This window comes from Adiantum capillus-veneris, chromosome 12, assembly GCF_014529385.1.
Source record: "Adiantum capillus-veneris isolate H3 chromosome 12, ASM1452938v2, whole genome shotgun sequence".
Classification (NCBI taxonomy): Eukaryota; Viridiplantae; Streptophyta; class Polypodiopsida; order Polypodiales; family Pteridaceae; genus Adiantum; species Adiantum capillus-veneris.
Window position 1 is genome coordinate 86,438,846 of NC_140942.1, and position 19,547 is coordinate 86,458,392.

Sequence of the window (19,547 nt, forward strand, 5' to 3'; positions counted from 1 at the left end):
AGGGTAGCCAACAACTTACTCTTCCTTTCAAAAGGGACCCAAATCCATCCATCAAAGTTCTATACATCCGACTCTGGCCAATCAGCAGCCCAGCTCTCTGGTGTAGGAGTGCTCTAGCTGCTTGTGTCAGAGTCATTATCCTTAACTGCTTTGTTATATAATTTATTGCGTTAAAGATGCAGTTGTTTTCAGCTTGATGGCAGATAGTATAGTACGATGTCTTTACCACCTGAAGTGGCAAAACTTGGTTACACCATCGGTACCAGCACAATTTGGGAGAGATCTGGTGAACTGTGATTCAACTGTCATGTAACACTACTACTGCAAGAGCACAACAGTTGAGCAGAGAGCATTCCACAGAGTCTTTCTTTATACATTCTAATGTCTTTAAGATGATGGATGGTCAGCCTAGAAGAGTGGCTCCTAATAAACAATGCTACACTCTCGTTTGTCTTTCAGGATTTTTGCGTGGTTCTTGAATGTATGCACACAACTTTCTTTTAATAAGAGGGGATCAACTATGAGGCATCACATTTTTTGAAATAAATCAGGCACCTTTAAAAAATTATATTAATTTCCTGGACATTCTCTGTCATGCACTTACCAATCATTACTCCCTGCTCATGTACTAGAACGGCCAGGTCCTTGAAAATTTCATTCACTTCACCAATTTGCTGTGAAACGTCTTTAATTCCTTGTTCTCTTTCCTCAATAATTGCTTCATTAAAGACCACTTCAGTCTCTAGTTGAACCAACTCCTGCCTGCACTCAAAGTCACAAATAAATGCTAACTTCTTTTTTTTTTGAAAAAAAAGACAAATACTTTCTTATAAAACAATCACAGGTACATTTTAGGACTAAAAAAGATTCTTCTATTTTCACTGAACAGCTTTACCTTCTTTGTTGTGAAAGCAGATATTGGCGTTCTTGAGCTTCATCATTCAGTTGTGGTTCCTCGGCAGTCTGGCTGCACCCATAAGAATTGTTTCATTTGAGAAGTGGTAATTCACTGGTTAAACAATTCCTTTGTAGAGCTTGAAACACAGTCAGCGTCACCTCACAAAAAAATGAGAACCAAGTCACTTTACTTTGAAGAAGCTTGGCCAACTTCAACTTGAAGACCTATGGGTGCATAGGTGGCTTCCCTTTCTGCTGATATTCTTTGGACATTCTGAAACTCATTCAAAACAGCCTGAAAATCCTTCGCAAGCTTTGCATCACTGACTCTTTTGCTTGTCTAACAAGACACAGAAAATCCATGAAAAACATAAGACAAAAGATAAAAGAACAATGCTTAAATGAAGCACAAAAGGACAACACACACGACGAACTTACCTTCACTTCTGTAGATTTGTCTGTCTCACTAACAGCCTTTAGCTTTGCAGAAACATCCTTTGCCAGTTGCCCAATGTGCTGCCGTGTTTGATGCCTGAATAAGATAGTCATGAATACTTCTCTCTCAAAGAGATAAACAACTGAAGTTACCCAAAATGAATTAAAGCTTAACGAAAAGTTGATTCTAACTCATCGGGAGCCAAAGCTAGTTGCCAGCTTCGGCTGTGACAAAATGGCACATTCTTAGGATTCAATGAAGACAAGACTTCAGGACCAGTCAACCGTTACAACATAGAACCCAAGGTAAAACAAAACAAGGCTCCTAGAATACAACAAAGATGTAGCCCCGAAAGTTATTATCAATATCTTAATTCATCTCACATCGCCTACATCATAACTTTTACAAAAATCAAGAAGCGAAGGGATTTTTCTCTTCGTTGGGAGGCTTTTTTCTTACTCTGCTACTGGGAGTCAAACAACTTGAGATATCTATGTTAGCATAGGCTATCTCTACCTAGGTGAGAACCCACTCTAGGCAAGAATGCAATCACTACCACAGGCAGTGATGACACGACCTCCCTACCTACATCTATATAAGCTCTCATCTTCCACTCATTGTACACACTAATATACACCTCCATGCTCACTCTCACTCATGCCATCACTCTCATGAATTATCTAGTTGATTTATTTTTCTCTTGCGTTTTGTCTCTTATTTCCAACATGGTATCAAAGCCAAAGGTAAGTTAGGCCTTAATTATTCATTTGTCATTTATCTTGCTTTACTTGTCAATGATTAGCCTGTCTAAAAGGCTTATAAAAAAGGTTTTTTCTCTATTGTGATATTACCTTATCATTACAAGTGCCTATTATGACTTTGGATAAGATTTCTTAGCATTAGAGATAAGATCACATGGTCAAGGAGAAAATCTCTTCATCGTCTCTTGTTAACATAGTCAACTCTATTAATAAAGCCTCTATGCTTAGTATATTCAAAAGAGAAATAAAAAGTCATCGAATTACTGAGCCTGTGCACTCAAGAGCTTGTAGTAAGCCTCACACAAAGCTTCCACCTCCTTCAACCAGCGCTCTCACCCTCTATGCATCCTTGAGAAGCTCAAGCCTCCATCACCTTCTCCTCCCTTGTGATATTACCTTATCGTTACAAGCGCCTATTATGACTTTGGATAAGATTTCTTAGCATTAGAGATAAGATCACATAGTCAAGGAGAAAATCTCTCCATCATCGAATTACTGAGCCTGTGCACTCAAGAGCTTGTAGTAAGCCTCACAGAAAGCTTCCACCTCCTTCAACCAGCACTCTCATCTTTTATGCATCCTTGAGATGCTCCATCACCTTCTCCTCCCTTGGGTGCTCCATCGCCTTGCAACCTCAACTTGCCACCTATGTTGGCCACTAGGCCTTCAGGAACAAGCACCCATAGGGTAGCCCTCATCATTCTCTTGCTGCCTCAAAAAACGGCAACGCCTCACCTCATCGCCATCAACCCTCCAACGTGGGCACGCTTTACAAGGAGAGAGATTCAAAACTCGCATTACTTTTCTCTTTTCTAGAGCTTATTCTCACAAAGCTTCATCATGGCAAGCATTGGTGTCTCTAAATATGGCATCACCGTTGGAAGCTTTCAAGAACAGGGTTTTCACTTTGGAAAACCAAGATGCAGTAGCTTATGATGAAGGAAGATGTTGGAACACATCTACACAAGAAGAGCCTGAACACATTCGCACTAATTTATTTCGATATTCAAATTGGATGGAAAAGAATGGGTCAGCCTTAGCTCTTATCGATCTTGGTTTAGCCAACGATTTGCTTTATTATCTTGATTTGACCAAGACTGGCAAAGAAGTTTGGTCTTCTCTTGAATTAATTTTGCTAGCAGGATCAACAATTTTAAACTATTTCTTAAAACGCAAAGGTACAGTTTCACTAATCAACCTAAAGACTCTCTTCAAAAGCAATAACATGCACTAGGTCTTTCATTAAAAAACAATTAGTTACTCTACCTTGCCCTCAGGGTAGTTTTCATACGTCGAACGGAACATGTCGTTCCGGCCGGCCGGACCCATCCCGTCCCGTTCGTTCCGTCCGGTCTTTTTTCCGGCAGTTTATGACCGTTGGCAGTTTTTTTACCGTTTGCAACGTCCACTTTGTAGGCCTTTTGGAGCCATTTACGGGCAGTTTTGAAGCCAATTGCAATGCCCATGGCCCATGGGCCATTGCCATGCTTATTGCCCATTGCTCACATGCTCTTCCTCTAGGCTCTTCCTATTTAAGCAACCCTTCCCCTTTGTTATCCAACACAACCTACAACTACAAGCTACATTGTACAAGCTTTAGCCCTAAGCCTCTCAATGCTCTAGCCTCTCATCATCCATGTGCTTCCATTGAAGCTCTCAAGTGGGCTCAAGCTCTCGAGTCTCCATTGGGTCTACCGTCTCTCTCCTTCAAGCTCCCTTGGGTGACGGGTCTCTCCTTCAAGCTTCCTTGGGTCTCTCTCTCTCCCTCTCTCCCCCTCTCTCTCTCTCTCTAATCTATTCATACATCATACATCATACTAGTAGCTACTAGCTACATACTACATAATGCCGCCTCCTCTTCATGAAGCCTTTGAGAAGCATTGCCGATATTTTGAGCGGGTGGGGGCAAGCAAAACTCTTGCAAGTGGTGGTGCAAATATTGCCCAAAAGCTATGACCTCTTCCGTCACCCGTCTCATCATCCACTTGACAAAGATGGGAGGACAAGCGGAGCCATGTCCTAATATCCCTGAAGATATCCTTGCGGAATGCAAGAGAAAGTATCTTCCATTGAAGACACGCAAGGGTAGAGTCACCTCGGATGAGTTCGTGTCGCCGGATGTTGATAGCTCCGATTCAGAGGAAGAGGCCTCTCCAACTATGTCCATGGCTACCGGTGCCACCGCGGCCTCATGTGATGGTAGTACCTCCTCCAAGAAGTCCAAGAAGTCCAAGGGGCCTTCAAGTGATGGTGGCCGGCCTCCGAAGATGGCAAAGCAAACTTCTCTTGCGAAATCGGTGGGTGGATGTTCCGACCCCTCGTCTTTCCTCAAGGAGAGAAAAAGAATCGTGGAAATAGAGATTGCCCGCACGGTGATTGAATGCAATCTCTCCTTCAACATTCTTCAGTTGGAGTACTTCTTGCGGGCGGTGGATGCGGGTTCGAGAGGGAAGAAAGTGACCGGGGCATTCATTTGGAAGCACATACGCCAAGCCATTCTTGAGGTAAAATCGTAAATCGAGCCTTTATGTCTTGAGCAATTGCCAATGAGTCCTATGTTTTAATTTTTAAGTTTTAACTCTTCTTGTCACAAATGCCTCTTGTGTAGGTTGGTGCGGAGCATGTCGTGCAAGTGATTACCGACAATGCTTCAAATTGCAAGGCAATGAGTAAGAGGCTAGAGAAGGAATTTCCATCCATAGTATGGACTCCATGTGCCTCTCATTGCCTTGATCTTCTCTTTGAAGACAAAGGGGAGCTAGGTTGGGTGAAAGATATCCTCAACCAAGCACTCTCCATCATCAATTTCATCAATGGCAAAGTGAGGGTGCTTGCCATTTACCGCACCTACTCCGACCTTGAGTTGAAGAAGCCATCGGCCACTCGCTTTGCCGCCATGTGGCTACTTCTAGAGCAGCTCTATGATGTGCAAAACAAAATACAAAAGACCATGGTCTCCGATGAGTTTAAGGAGTGGATGAATGAGAGTCCGCCGCTTCCCAACAAGATGCAAAAGCCATCCAACGGCTTTGCTTGCGGGAGGAGTTTTGGCAAGAAATTAAGGGTCTTGTCGTTGCGATCTTGCCCTTGTACAAGGCTCTCCGCATGACCGACATGGAAGGGGCAACTATTGGGCTTCTATGGCACTTCATGGAGGAAGCTTACAAGGAGATTGAGAAGTCTACAATCCTAGATGGGGCTCCCGATGGAACACGGTATAACTACATATTTATTATTACATAATACATTCTCTATATATCTAAATTCTACATGCTTGTTTCTCTACTTAGTACATTTCCTCTCTCTTCTTGTAGTGATTACCTCGAGGACTCTCCCAAGAGAGACGACATTCTCCTCCTAATCACAAAGCGGTGGGATTGGATGAAGAGACCTATCCATTACTTTGCGGCTCTCTTGCATCCGGCTTACAAGAAGCCCGAACTCTTTGCAAATCAAGAGCTTATTGAGGAGCGCAACAATTACCTCTTTAAGGTGCTAAAAGAAGAGGACATTGGAGCATTTCTCCAAGAGGTAATCAACTATAGCGACCAACGAGGCACCACAATTACTTCCAACTTGTGTTGGAAGCGGCAATCCTTGGTGAAGCCTTTATTTTGGTGGGAGAGCTTTGGCTATCAATTGCCTACTCTCAAACGACTTGCTTTGAGGATTCCTGGCCAAGTAAGCGACAAGCCTCGAACTTTTACATTTTGTGCTTAATCTCTTCAACTATAGTCTCTTATAGCTTATGCCTCTCTTGATGTGTTTTAGGATTGCTCATCGGGAGCATGTGAGCGTAATTGGTCCGCATACTCCCTCATCCACACCAAAATCCGAAACAAGCTCTCAACGAAGCAATTAGAGCGACTTATCTATTGTTGCTCCAATTTACGCATGTTGTGCTCTATGCATGAGATGCCTATGGCTCGACAGGTATAAATTATAAATTATAATCACGACTCACTCCATTTTCTATACTCTAGTCTTTAATTAGTTTGAATATACTAATTATGTTTTCATTGTCCAATGTTGTAAATGTCAAATAGGTCAACGTGGATGAGCTCACACTTACGATTGACACTCTAAAGAGTGTCAATAAAGAGCAAGACCTTGAGGAGCAAATGATTTTTCGTGAGCTCTACTTGGAGCTTGAGGAGATTGATCGCCGGTTTCTCGCACACGATCACGCAAGAAGGTCGTCATCCATGGAGTTACATCGGCTATGAGAGGCAGAGGTGCCAGGGCTACAAGAGGTAGAGGCAAAGCATCAACAACACCCACGGAGGCTCCTAGGACCTATGTGCGGCGAGGCTCCGAAAGCGGCTCTTGTGCGGCGGCCATCACTATGGAGGATAGAGAGCCTCGAGAGCCAAAGTATGATGATCAAGGCAACCTCATTAGTGGAGGAGATTATGAGCCGTCATCCTTCGACTCTTGTGAGGAAGAGGATGATGTTGATGAACAAGGCTCAGAAGAGGAAGATGAGGAAGATGATGAGAGCACTAGTGACTAGTGACTTTACTATTTAGTCTCTCTATTATGGTGTGCCACTTTTTGAGTACTTTGTAGCCCTTGCCACTTGGTCCTCCCACTTTTTTGTATCCCTTGCCACTTTTTGAGTACTTTGTAGCCTTTGCCACTTGGTCTCTACTTATCAAATTTCAATGATCATTTTGGTTATGTAATGCTCATTCTCTTTAGTCTTTGAGTCTTGACTCTTTACATTGTAGTATTGTAATTTGTAACTACTAACTTGTAATCTATACAAATGTCAAGTTTCTATAAGTAAGTATTAAGGCCTAAGCCTTAGGCCCTTAGACTTGAGAATTATTTGTTTTTTTAAATTTGAACGTACACAACGTCATCGTACATCATAAATTTTTTTAGTTCGTTTAGTACCGCACATCATCGTACGCGTACAAAACGTACGAGACTACTATAGTTACCCTGCAAACGATGATAACCAAAAGATTGTTCTCCTTAACAATCTTGTCAAAGAAGATAGATTTGTCGAGACTAACACTGCTCTAAAGGTTAGCACAAAAATGAAGTGTGACAAAATGGTTGTCATTCTTATGGAAGCTGATTGTATCAAAGTTTCATGCCCCACTGCTTCACAATTCTTGGCATTTTTGTATGGTTATTGATTTTCCCAAGCCAGCCATCCACTCCGTTGCATGTAGGGCCGAACACTTTCAGTTTGGTCCGGCCGGTCATTTTGGGTATGGGTTCCCATTTTTATCCATTTTATGGGATTTTTAGGTTTTTCTCAAGGTCTGTATTTTTGGGTGTTTGCCCTACTTCCCTATACATGGCTCTAGGGCGGGTAGTCATTAAGCATGGTTTTGAGTTTCAGAGACCATGATCAATTCTCTCTATGTGGAATTTGCATCTAAAGACGTTTGTGTGGTGCTAGGAACATTTACGTGACCTTCGGGTCTTGAACTAACTTGATTAAGTTTTGCAGGAATCGGTAAAGAGACCTAAAACCTAGAACTAAGTCCTGCTGAGTGGCCTAAATTCAATAAGAGGTTAGGATTGAAAATCCTAACTCCCAACCCAACTAGCAGGAACTTGCCAAGGGGACCAAATAAAACACTCACACACACTTGCATAGAGGATGACACATGGAAACAGTACAGAATCCAGAGATTTGCGCTGACATGCTGATTCCGCATTCTCCGCTGGCTGATGATGTGGCACTACTATACCGATTCCCGCGTTTTGCGCTAGCTGTTGCAAGTAGATTCTGGCACCAGCTTTTAAGAGAAGATGTTTTTAGCATCAAGTGCTTTTGGGGCTCTGCTTTTGGGCATCCCTTGTAAGTTTTAAAGTGCCTAGAGGGCCACTTCTCAAGAGCATCTGAAAGCAGAGTCTCGGAGAGAGACAGACCCTCCAGAGTTGTACATTGTGAAGTGTAATAATAAAGAAATACCGAAAGGAACGCCAGTCTTTGAGGCTAGTACGTCTTGGCTCGAAACTTCGCCGAGTCATGTCGTCTACTCTCTCCTTCTTTCACGATTATTCAAGTGTTTTAAAGTGCTAAAGTGTTGCTAAGTCTATAGATTGGAGTTGCCTCTATGTTTCCGTCCGACCCCTCGCCGGAAGGATTACACCATCTTTAAGTTGCCCCAGTTTGCAAGTGGTGGTACTTCAAAGAGGGATATAAGATGTTGTAAACAAAACTGGTTTTGAAGCCTCGCCGTATCCTCGGAGCATGAGGTTTGATCGATAAAGCACTCTAAAGCTGCAGCACGAGAGATTACATTCTTCAGTGTGATTGCCGAGAAAATAGATATTCTCAAATTATCGAAAGAACTACAGGACTTCTTTCTATCTCAAGCACAGAAGGTAAAGAATTTCACTATAGACCTACCATCGGTGACTGTCTTCAATTGAGGAGGAGAGGCCACTTGCTGCAGATAATATGGATAGTACCCGTAGTTATGCCAGTTCAGAATTTGGGGTAGTGGAGGTCGATCCAAGTGTAGGTTGCAACCATCTTACAAAACACCTCCAGGTGGCGTAGAGGTCAACACTCCCAAATTCTAGGTTCAAGCTCTATAATATTAGGTGGATTTGGTGGTGGAACAAGTTTGCATGACTGGAGGAATCTTGTAGTTCAGAAACTGGTGCAAATACTGCATTGCCTTGAGGGTGCTTAGAAAGCAGCTCTTGCAATTCATTGATGAGAAACTTTTGTATTCTTCATTTCACGTGCAAAATTATAGAAGAAATAAGATTGGTTTGCTTGGTAAAAAGGTAAACTCCTGAGCTTTGATACCACTCTAACCTGCCCGCACCATGTGCCAACAAAAGAAAGTCATTGGAACAGACTTGACATTCTATTAGTAGAATTGAAAATTTCACACTTAAAACACTTGAAGGAAACACAAAAGAGGCACACTTCCCCTTTAGGCAGTGTTGGCCCCCAAATAGGCGTACCTTGCGGTACTTCTTTATTTTATTGATCAGCTATCAAGTTTACACCTTTTCAGTGTGACAGCAAACTCAATAAATTACAGTTGAGGCCCTTAGCCATTATTTTTTTAGGCACTTGGCCCAATTTAAAAGCAACTTAAAATCCATCTGCTATATACGTTTGTACTGAAAAGCACATTAAAAGTCAGCTCCTTATAACTAGCACTCCAAAAAGGAACTCCAGTAAAACAAGTGATAAAATCACGAGGCCTGCCCTTGAGAAGAGCACCTGAGGGTAAAGACCACCATTGCGCCAAAAAGTCGAATAAAATAAATATTTGGACTCTGGAATCATTTAAAATTATCGAAACTTAAGCCTTTTACCATTGAATATCCCTTATTGCTTGTATGGTCCTACCTCTCCTCCAGTCCCTCTCTCTCCCTCCATTGCTTTTCTCATTTCTCTTTCTTTGACTTTCTCTCTCTGTCACATGATTTCTCATACTCTCTCTCTCTCTCATCGTTCCACAAGGCCGTAGCCCGCCGACTGCCTCTGGGAAGTCTCGCTCTCTCCCATTTCATGCTCCCCTTCAACATGCTACCCAGGCCATGCCAACTGTCCACACCTCGCCACGCTCCATAGCCCCACCTCTGTATGTCTTTAGTCCATCTTCGCTGGCCCTGCACCTCCCTTGACCCAAAGCTCATGTGAACACGAGCCCTCTTCGTCCCTATCACACTGGTACTCCACCTGGATATGCCCCTAGCTCCAATTCCATCACCTACGTCGTCCCTATCTATCCCAGCCAGATTTGTCCACCGCCATCATCGTTCGCCTGGGTATGTGGTGTTGTCCATCACCACGATGCCAAGCCCCTCGAGCGGCTGCTGCATCTACGCCAGCCGCCAAATCCACTGCCCAACCCTCTGCCTGCCATGCCACAACCCTGCATACGGTGCTGCCTCCACCTACTACCTCGCACCGCCCATGGCCTATTGAACTCGCCCTCCCTGTTGCAATTCAGCCATGCCCCGCCTTTGGCCTGCCAACCCCCTATGCATGTAGCCACATAATAATTGTTCTCATTTCCTGGGTAGCACCTGTAATGGAAATGGCCTATGAACTTAGAGAATAGCGGAATTAAGAGAATTAGAGTGAGCAACTTTGGGAGCATAGATGGTGGACTTAATTGGTAGTAGCAACTTAATCATAACACTTAATTAACTAGGCATGAGCAATACCTTTGCGAGAGAGAGAGAGAGAGAGAGAGAGAGAGAGAGAGAGATTTTAGAGAATATGACAACAGTTGAGGACCGGATTTATGTGGAGCCGGTCCTGTAACCGGCCTGTTCAATCCGAAAAGGGCGGTAGACTTTACTTTAAACCTTGATTTAGCTTTCACCCATTATTAGTCGTCTATTTTACCTGTACTTTCAAGACACAACAAAGGGGAGAGGGATACAGGCTGCTAGATTGCACCTGTATGAGTGGACAGACACCAGATTGGCCCCTAACTTAGGCGCCCCTTTCGGTATTTCTTTATTGTTCAAAAGAGGGAATAAACGCTGTGGTTCCTACAAGCTGCCCCGCACAAACTCGGCTGAATTTCCACTGTTCCAGCCCGATTTCGGCAGCATAACTGTACTAGAACCTTTCACGGTCAGTATTCCCACGCATTGATTGACTTTCCCGACGCATACGGGCACTTTGCAAAACCTGGCGAGAATCTGCAGCACGCTGAATTCTCTGTTTTCAGCCCTGAAAATGCGCCAGATCGCCTGTACAGCGGTCCCCTTGCGTCCCCGAACCTCCTGGGGGTATTAGGGTCCGTTTAGGGCCAAAACCCTAAACCTGCAAAAATACACAGCAGGCTGTAATTCACTGTTTCGGGCTCCGTTTCGCGTGCCGGTCGCATCCCTAGCAAGTCCTCGAGCTCCCGCACCTGTAGGGCTACTTGCCCTTTGAATCGGACGAGATTTCTGGCGTGAAACCTCTCCGAATTCACCTGTACCTGCGGGGGGATTAGCCGCTAGCTAATCCAGTACCTGTGCAAGAGGCTCTTGCCTCGGCAATCGCGCATGAACCCACACAACTGTACATTGGTCAAATGAAGAGCCCACTAGAGGGGCATAACATACTGCCAAAGGGGAGAGAGAGGGCAGTGCGTAGCGTGCAGGGCATCACTCCTGGCACCGCACTGTGCATAAGAGGGAAAGCAAGCACTCCATAGCTCTTAACCTGTGACAGAGACTTGCAAAATGAGCCTCCCAGCTATAAATCACGTTTTTGCCTTCTCTATAAGTAGTAAACTGGCCTCAGAGTGCCAAGTGTCACTCATTTGTGCATTTTCCCGCTTTAGACCCTCGGGTCTAAAAATATCTCACCTGCAGCCTCTGTTGACTTGGCCACAGAGTAACAAAATGATCCCCATGTCAAACTGCACGTAATGACGCGAAGACATTTTCAGGTCCCAAAATAGCAGTTCCCTAAATTTTAGGAGATGCTGCCATTGTATCTTTCTAGGTCATCCGACCCTCTTTGTACACTGTGGCCACATCCAAAACTGAAATGTAGCCTCTGTAGCAAAGGATTCCACTTTGGCTAGTCAATGACCCCACTTGGCTAACCATAGTCCTTGTCCAACCTTAGTGCTCTCTTGCCCTCAGGCCTGGACTCCCTCTGGACAGTTCCACACTAGCTATGCAATGCAGGGCAGTTAGATTTCCCGAGGGGTGTTTCCAAAAAGTGAAAGTAAATAGATAATAAGAAAGAAATCAACAAAAAGGATAGATAGTAGTCACACGCTGGTGACATACCCCCCTCTTGAAATCTCAAACGTCCTCGTTTGCATCTATGTCGTACAAGCTCCTAGTCAACATTGATGTATTCCACACCTGTCGACACATGTACGACACATACATGCTCATTGTCAACCCTGGTGTATTCAACACCTTGTTGACTCATGTATTGCCTGCGTGTGAACCCTGTCCCAATGACATAGTGGTAGCTTCGCACTCTGCCATTGCTTTGAGTCACTAACTTTCCAATGACAAAATGGTAGCTGCACATTTTGCCACTGTCTTATAGTACACGTTGGATCCCGTAACACTTTCGAGCATACCCAAACCGACAGTTTAAGAAGGCAGTTACACATGTACTCCTGAATAGAAGCAATCATTGTATCCTTGACAAACTGACAAGAAATACTCACTTCTATAGCACTAACCAAACTTTTGGACATTCCATAAGAGCAATTGCCAAACTGACAATCTGTACAGCTCTAACATTCATGTAACAGGTATTTCATTTGAGCTCACTTTAAATACCATGTACATCATTTGTTTCAGAAGCCATTGTCACACTGACAATCCATGTAGCTTTGAAACTCAAGGGGTCAAGGTAGGTTGCAAATCGAAGGCTTCCAGGTAAAGTGATAACACAGTTGGTGACTCTGCAAGTTCACCTTCTTCCATCCACTTAGCATCCATTGGTGGATAGTTTCTGAACTTTACCAAGTAACGCCTAGCAACCTTGCCTTTCACTTTCCTTTCTTTGTGTGCCAAAATCTGTTCAGGGAGCAAGATCTCGTCAAGTTCCTCGACTTCCGGCTGATCTTCAGCTGGTATATCTTCTGGCACATCACCCACATAGGGTCTGAGAAGACTCACATGAAACGCATTGTGAATCTTCCAACTGTCAGGCAATTTCAGCCTATATGCAACATCACTGATTATGTCGCACACTTGAAAAGGCCCATAGTAACGCATGCTGAGCTTTGGAAACACTCTTTCCTTGCCCTTCATCTTCTTTAACCTTGCCTTTTCAAAGCGTAAAAGCACCCAATCACCAAGTGAATATACCACTTCACGACGGTGACGATCAGCTGCTTTCTTTTGCTTTGCCTGAGTCCTTTCTAAGGCCACTTTGACCTTCTTGTACATTTCATCCATGTCTTGAACATACTTATCTGCTTCAAATATCTTGTCCTTTGTATGCAGTATGGGAGGAACTTTCTTGCCACCTTCAACTATCTCAAAGGGTGCCTTGCCAGTTGATGAATGCACTGTATTATTGTATGCATACTCCACCAATGGCAAATACTGCTCCCACTTTCCTTTATGCTCTGACACATAGCACTTCAGCAGATCTAGGACAGTAGAATTTGCCTCTTCTGACTGTCCATCTGTTTGAGGATGAAATGACGAAGAGAATTTGAGCGTGGTACCCATATTCTCAAACAAGCCTTTCCAGAACAAACTAGTCATGCGTGGATCACGGTCGCTAATAATCGACTGTGGCATGCCATGATACTTGAAAATATTGCTCATAAACAAGCGTGCCATCTGATCTGGCTTTATCTTCTTCCTGACAGGAATAAAATGAGCCTGTTTGCTGAATCTGCAAATAATGGTCCAAATACCATCATTTCCTGTCTGCGTTCTTGGAAGATCAAAGATAAAATCCATAGCAATACTTTCCCATGGTTTATCTGGAATAGGTAGTGGTTGCAATAACCCTGGTGCCTTTTGCCTGTCAAACTTGACCTTTTGGCATATTAGGCATTCTCGCACAAAGGCATCCACATCCCTTCTCAATGTAGGCCAATAGAAGAATGTCTCTACCGCTTTAACTGTAGCATCGATACCACGATGCCCTGCATACGGTGGGACATGACTCTCTTCCATAACTTTGCGTCGCAATGGCTTTGTGACACACAATCTGCCATGCATCATCATGAACCCGTCTTTAAGAAGATAGTGTTCATGACGTTGTCCATCCATTAGTTGCTCGAAGACCCTTGCAAAATCTTCATCATTTGCATACTGTTCTCTCATATCATCAAGTTCATGATGATAAGGAATCGACACAGCTGAAATTTGTGGCTTCCTTGACAAGGCATCAGCCACAACGTTCTTCTTGCCTTCCACATGCACAATCTGAAAATGGAACATGGACAAGATATTTGCCCATCGCATATGCTTCTCAGATAACTTTGTCTGTGTCAAGAAGTATCGCAAGGTCTGATGGTCCGTTTGGACAACAAAGTCTGCACCTAGCAGGTAGTGTTTCCAACTTAAGAGCGCATGAATCACAGCCAGTAACTCTTTCTCATAGACCTGCATGGTCATCTCTGGCCCTTGCAAAATTCTGCTCTCATAGGCTACTACCCTGCCATCTTGCATTAGCACAGCACCAATGCTACTACCGCAGGCATCACATTGGACCACAAATGACTTCCTAAGATCTGGCAAGACAATGACTGGATCTGAAGTCATCTTTTCCTTTAAGAGATTAAAAGCTGAAATCTCTTGACGCCAGTGTTAAATTCACAATCTTCTCCCTTGAGCAAACCATTGCCAGTGTTTGCTACCTCGATGAGCTGCGTCAAAGTAGTGACTTTGGTCTTTGTGCAGTATTTTCTCAATCCTTTGGGTAGGCCACAACAGTATTTTTCTATCTGTTCTGTCAATGGCACAAACCTATAGGAAGTTACTGGAAGTAGAGCTTTCCAAAACTTCCGATTGTAATCATCCAGATTTCTGCAAGTGGCAGCATTAAGCTGGTGCCATTCTGTCATGACATCTGCTTCGAAATCATCAGATAACCATGCTGCTGCAAAAATCTGCTTAAAGTAAATCCATGTGGACGGAGCTTGCCCTTGAAGCAATAAAGTTGTCCACCATTGTCCCGCATTCCCTGTCAAGAAAGTGGCTGCCTTGCGGACCTTTGAAGCCTCTGTAAAGTTTCCCCCTGCATAGGCCTTATCAAACTGCTGGAGGAATGAAAGAGCCTTCTTCCTGTCATCAAACCCTGTAAAGGTCGTGAATGACACTCCTTTGCCACCTTCTTTGTACGGAGTTGGCCTCTCCAGCGGCGTTAAATTGTCATATGGAAGTGACTGAAACATGGGAACACTATTAGGGTTCATCTGTGTTCCTTGGCCGCTATTAACTTGACCTGGAAATGCCATATTTGGCTGCTGATTTGTAATTCCAGCCATACCAAAATTTGCTTGTGGCATCCCAAATTGTCCCTGAGTGCTTTGAAACCCTGGTTGCATACCCATGACACTGTACATGGGGTTAGGCATCATCGTTTGAGCACCCGCAAACACTGTTCCTGGCGTATAAAACTGATTTCCAGGTGCATGACCAGCCATGCTTTGGAATACGGATCCACCTCCAAAATAGCCAGGGTGTACTGAAGGTGGTGGGAAGACCTGTTGCATAGCCTGTAAGTTGCTTCCCTGCCCATTAGAACCAGCTATAGGCTGTTGAAAGGTGGCGGGCTGAATTGGTACAGCTTGAAAAACTGGCATCTCAGCCACCTGTTCTTGCACCTTAGGCATACGTTGTGGAGACTGCATGTTCTCCGTCAAGTGTACAGGTGTTTCCATTGACTGTGCGGTATGAATCACCTGTGTTCGAGCCTTAACAGGCTTTTGAATATGATCCAGTGACCCAACTTGCTGAGACGGAACCGGAGGTTGCAGAAAGGCTAAAAACCTCGGATTCTGCATTACTTGTGTGAACATAGCCACAGCAGTAGCCAACTGGGTCCTGAATATATCATCATCAGTCTGTGGTGGTCTTGAGGACTCACCCACTTCATGTGTCTGTTGACCCTGTGAAGAGGAAACCTCTTCAGTCACATCATCTGGTCTGTCAGCCATAGTTACAATTCCCTGTGTCTGGTCTATGATCCCTGTGTCTTCAAGCCGAAAACTGCCCAAGGCTCACTTCTATGGGAAAAAGTGATTTAATCCCGTCGATGGAACCATGAAACCGGCCTGTTCAATCCGAAAAGGGCGGTAGACTTTACTTTAAACCTTGATTTAGCTTTCACCCATTATTAGTCGTCTATTTTACCTGTACTTTCAAGACACAACAAAGGGGAGAGGGATACAGGCTGCTAGATTGCACCTGTATGAGTGGACAGACACCAGATTGGCCCCTAACTTAGGCGCCCCTTTCGGTATTTCTTTATTGTTCAAAAGAGGGAATAAACGCTGTGGTTCCTACAAGCTGCCCCGCACAAACTCGGCTGAATTTCCACTGTTCCAGCCCGATTTCGGCAGCATAACTGTACTAGAACCTTTCACGGTCAGTATTCCCACGCATTGACTGACTTTCCCGACGCATACGGGCACTTTGCAAAACCTGGCGAGAATCTGCAGCACGCTGAATTCTCTGTTTTCAGCCCTGAAAATGCGCCAGATCGCCTGTACAGCGGTCCCCTTGCGTCCCCGAACCTCCTGGGGGTATTAGGGTCCGTTTAGGGCCAAAACCCTAAACCTGCAAAAATACACAGCAGGCTGTAATTCACTGTTTCGGGCTCCGTTTCGCGTGCCGGTCGCATCCCTAGCAAGTCCTCGAGCTCCCGCACCTGTAGGGCTACTTGCCCTTTGAATCGGACGAGATTTCTGGCGTGAAACCTCTCCGAATTCACCTGTACCTGCGGGGGGATTAGCCGCTAGCTAATCCAGTACCTGTGCAAGAGGCTCTTGCCTCGGCAATCGCGCATGAACCCACACAACTGTACATTGGTCAAATGAAGAGCCCACTAGAGGGGCATAACATACTGCCAAAGGGGAGAGAGAGGGCAGTGCGTAGCGTGCAGGGCATCACTCCTGGCACCGCACTGTGCATAAGAGGGAAAGCAAGCACTCCATAGCTCTTAACCTGTGACAGAGACTTGCAAAATGAGCCTCCCAGCTATAAATCACGTTTTTGCCTTCTCTATAAGTAGTAAACTGGCCTCAGAGTGCCAAGTGTCACTCATTTGTGCATTTTCCCGCTTTAGACCCTCGGGTCTAAAAATATCTCACCTGCAGCCTCTGTTGACTTGGCCACAGAGTAACAAAATGATCCCCATGTCAAACTGCACGTAATGACGCGAAGACATTTTCAGGTCCCAAAATAGCAGTTCCCTAAATTTTAGGAGATGCTGCCATTGTATCTTTCTAGGTCATCCGACCCTCTTTGTACACTGTGGCCACATCCAAAACTGAAATGTAGCCTCTGTAGCAAAGGATTCCACTTTGGCTAGTCAATGACCCCACTTGGCTAACCATAGTCCTTGTCCAACCTTAGTGCTCTCTTGCCCTCAGGCCTGGACTCCCTCTGGACAGTTCCACACTAGCTATGCAATGCAGGGCAGTTAGATTTCCCGAGGGGTGTTTCCAAAAAGTGAAAGTAAATAGATAATAAGAAAGAAATCAACAAAAAGGATAGATAGTAGTCACACGCTGGTGACAGGTCCCCCCTCCAAAAGGCATTTGTATTATAGATTCTCTCATTAAGAGAGACTTGATACAATACAATCTTTGTGTTCCTTGAGACCTCTTTGGTAGTATGGAGATGGAAGCTTCATACACCAAGCTTTTGCATAATATCAACAATCAATCTTAGCTTGAAAACAATCAAGAACTCATGAACATCATTAGTCTTTGTGTTCCCTTAATCATTTGAGTGCATGAGGATGTATACTTTTATGCATCAACTTGTGTCTAAAGAAACAATTAATCTACCTTGCAATACAATTAATCTACTTACATTAAGTAACTAATCTACTTGCAATAAGCATAACATGCACTTTGTGGAAAGTATTAACTATCCCAAACCTCAGTCCCAAGACCTCAAACACCTTCGAAGGTGGAGAGAGCTAGCAAGGAATGAGGGTAGGGAAGAGGAAGAAGAAGTATTCCATAGGAGAAAGAAATAATTCCTCACTTATCATCATTCTTCTTGCTTGGCATACATAATAGCATAGTAATGAAGATGGAGAAGATGGAAAGCTTAAGCATTGAAGCATAGCTCTTGGTTGGATTTGCATTCCATAGCCAAGAGTGTTGGTGTAGGCTCTCAACTTCTCAAGGAGCTTGGAGAAGGAGATGGAGCTCTTGCACCTTGCCTAGCACACAATGAGAGTGTTTGTGAGTGTGCGTGGGTGACTATACCCCCTAAGCAACCCCCTAGCTTGCTTGGGTCGACCCCCCCCTTGTAGCTCATGCTTGAAGCTCATTGGACCCCTCCAGGCCTAGCCAATCATAAGCAGGAGGCATTACAAGCAGCAAGGGTAGCCTTGAGACAAGTGTCTCCCTTTCCCCTTTGAGAGAGAGGACTTGATAAATGCAAAATAAATTAATTAAATCCCCTAAATTATCATTGGACCCCTTGGGTGGCCAACCAATAGGCTTTAGGCACACCATGAGGGCAACATGAGGAGGAACTTGACAAGTGTCCCTTTTGCTTTTTTTGTAACATGCATGCCTTGTGTGAGTGTGTGGGTATTCTCTCATCCCCCCTCATGTAGGGCTCGCCCCCTCCTTGTAGGGATTGAATCTTTGACTTTTTGACACCTCAACCCCTCATGCATAGGCCCAGTTCCCACCACAAGCTTGGCCCTTAAGCACTTTAAGCTTGGGCTGGGTTCTCACCTCAAGTGCAACCCTAACATCTCAAGCATGTCAAGCACCTCAAGCATCTCAATCATTAAGCACCTCAAGCATCTCAATCATTAAGCACCTCAAGCACCTCAAGCACCTTAGTCATCAAGCATGACAAGCAGGACAAGCACCTCGAGCTGGGTCGGGTTCCCGCGCCTCAAGCTCAACCCTAGCTTACCTAAGGTCAAAGGACTTTTACACACATTATTGGAGGTCTTCAATGAAGCTAACCCTAAGGTCTTATGCTCCATTGGTTAACCTTGCTCTTTGATAGACCATCTCTCATTTGGGCTCCTTTACCATTGGTCCCGTGTTGAGATAGATCTATAAGCACATGTCTATATCTTAACCCTTGTTCCCGTTAATTCTCCCACATTAAGTGATCAGTGTAATATGAGAAAATCATTTGGGTTGGTTAGATGTTAGTTTTTATGACAGCACCTTTTACACCACCACCCTGCCATGACCTGTTGTAGTGCTTACCTCGCTGTCTTTGTTGTAGCCCATGCCCTGTAATGTGCAGCGGAAGTGAATGATGGTGAATGCTCAGGATGAGTGCTTAGTGTGTACTCAAGGTTCCCTTTACTGAAGAGGAAAGAGAGCCCCCCTTTACTTCATGAGAGATTGTGCAATAGACCAAAACAAGAGAATGCAAACTGTGGGTGAAAGTGATGTGAGTGGTAGAGAGAGAGAGGAGATCGACACTATATGGGGTCCCAAACCTCCCTCCAAGGGCCCCCCTCTCTATTGCTAGAGAGTTATTTGCTTTAGATTGCACAAATGCTGATACGATGGTTCTAGATGCTGAGATGCTTAACGGGAACTTCGGTAGATATGAGGTACTGTGAGGCAAAATGCTGAGATCTGAAAACGGTAAGGATGATGACCAAATCTGAAAATGCTGGTGATGCAGAGGGATCTGTGACTACGATGGCTAACCTAAACCCTAGGAGTAGGAGTTACAGCTTTTCCACATGCACATAGGGTTAGATGTACACGTTGTTGGGCAAAAAATAAAGTGGGACACTTCTATAGCTTTATAGCCCAAGAGCGTTAAAAATTCAACTTCAGCACCAAAAAGTA

The 19,547-nt window shown here is 44.3% G+C and overlaps 1 protein-coding gene and 1 pseudogene across 3 annotated transcripts in view; one reads left to right on the forward strand and one right to left on the reverse strand.

Moving 5' to 3' along the window:
• Positions 1-19,547, reverse strand: part of LOC147446074 (syntaxin-22-like) — a 60,508-nt gene that overhangs the window by 12,913 nt on the left and 28,048 nt on the right. For all 3 annotated transcript variants that reach the window (XR_015189849.1, XM_086525380.1, XM_086525381.1), the window contains exons 3-6: positions 1,336-1,429; positions 1,089-1,237; positions 896-967; positions 605-762 (exon numbers count right to left, since the gene is read on the reverse strand). Coding sequence is in view for 2 of the 3 variants with exons in the window: in XM_086525380.1 (XP_086381506.1) it covers positions 605-762; positions 896-967; positions 1,089-1,237; positions 1,336-1,429 (473 nt within the window). In the remaining variant the exon portion in view is untranslated. The remainder of the gene's footprint in view (positions 1-604; positions 763-895; positions 968-1,088; positions 1,238-1,335; positions 1,430-19,547) is intronic.
• On the forward strand, positions 3,943-6,607 carry LOC147446075 (uncharacterized; annotated as a pseudogene).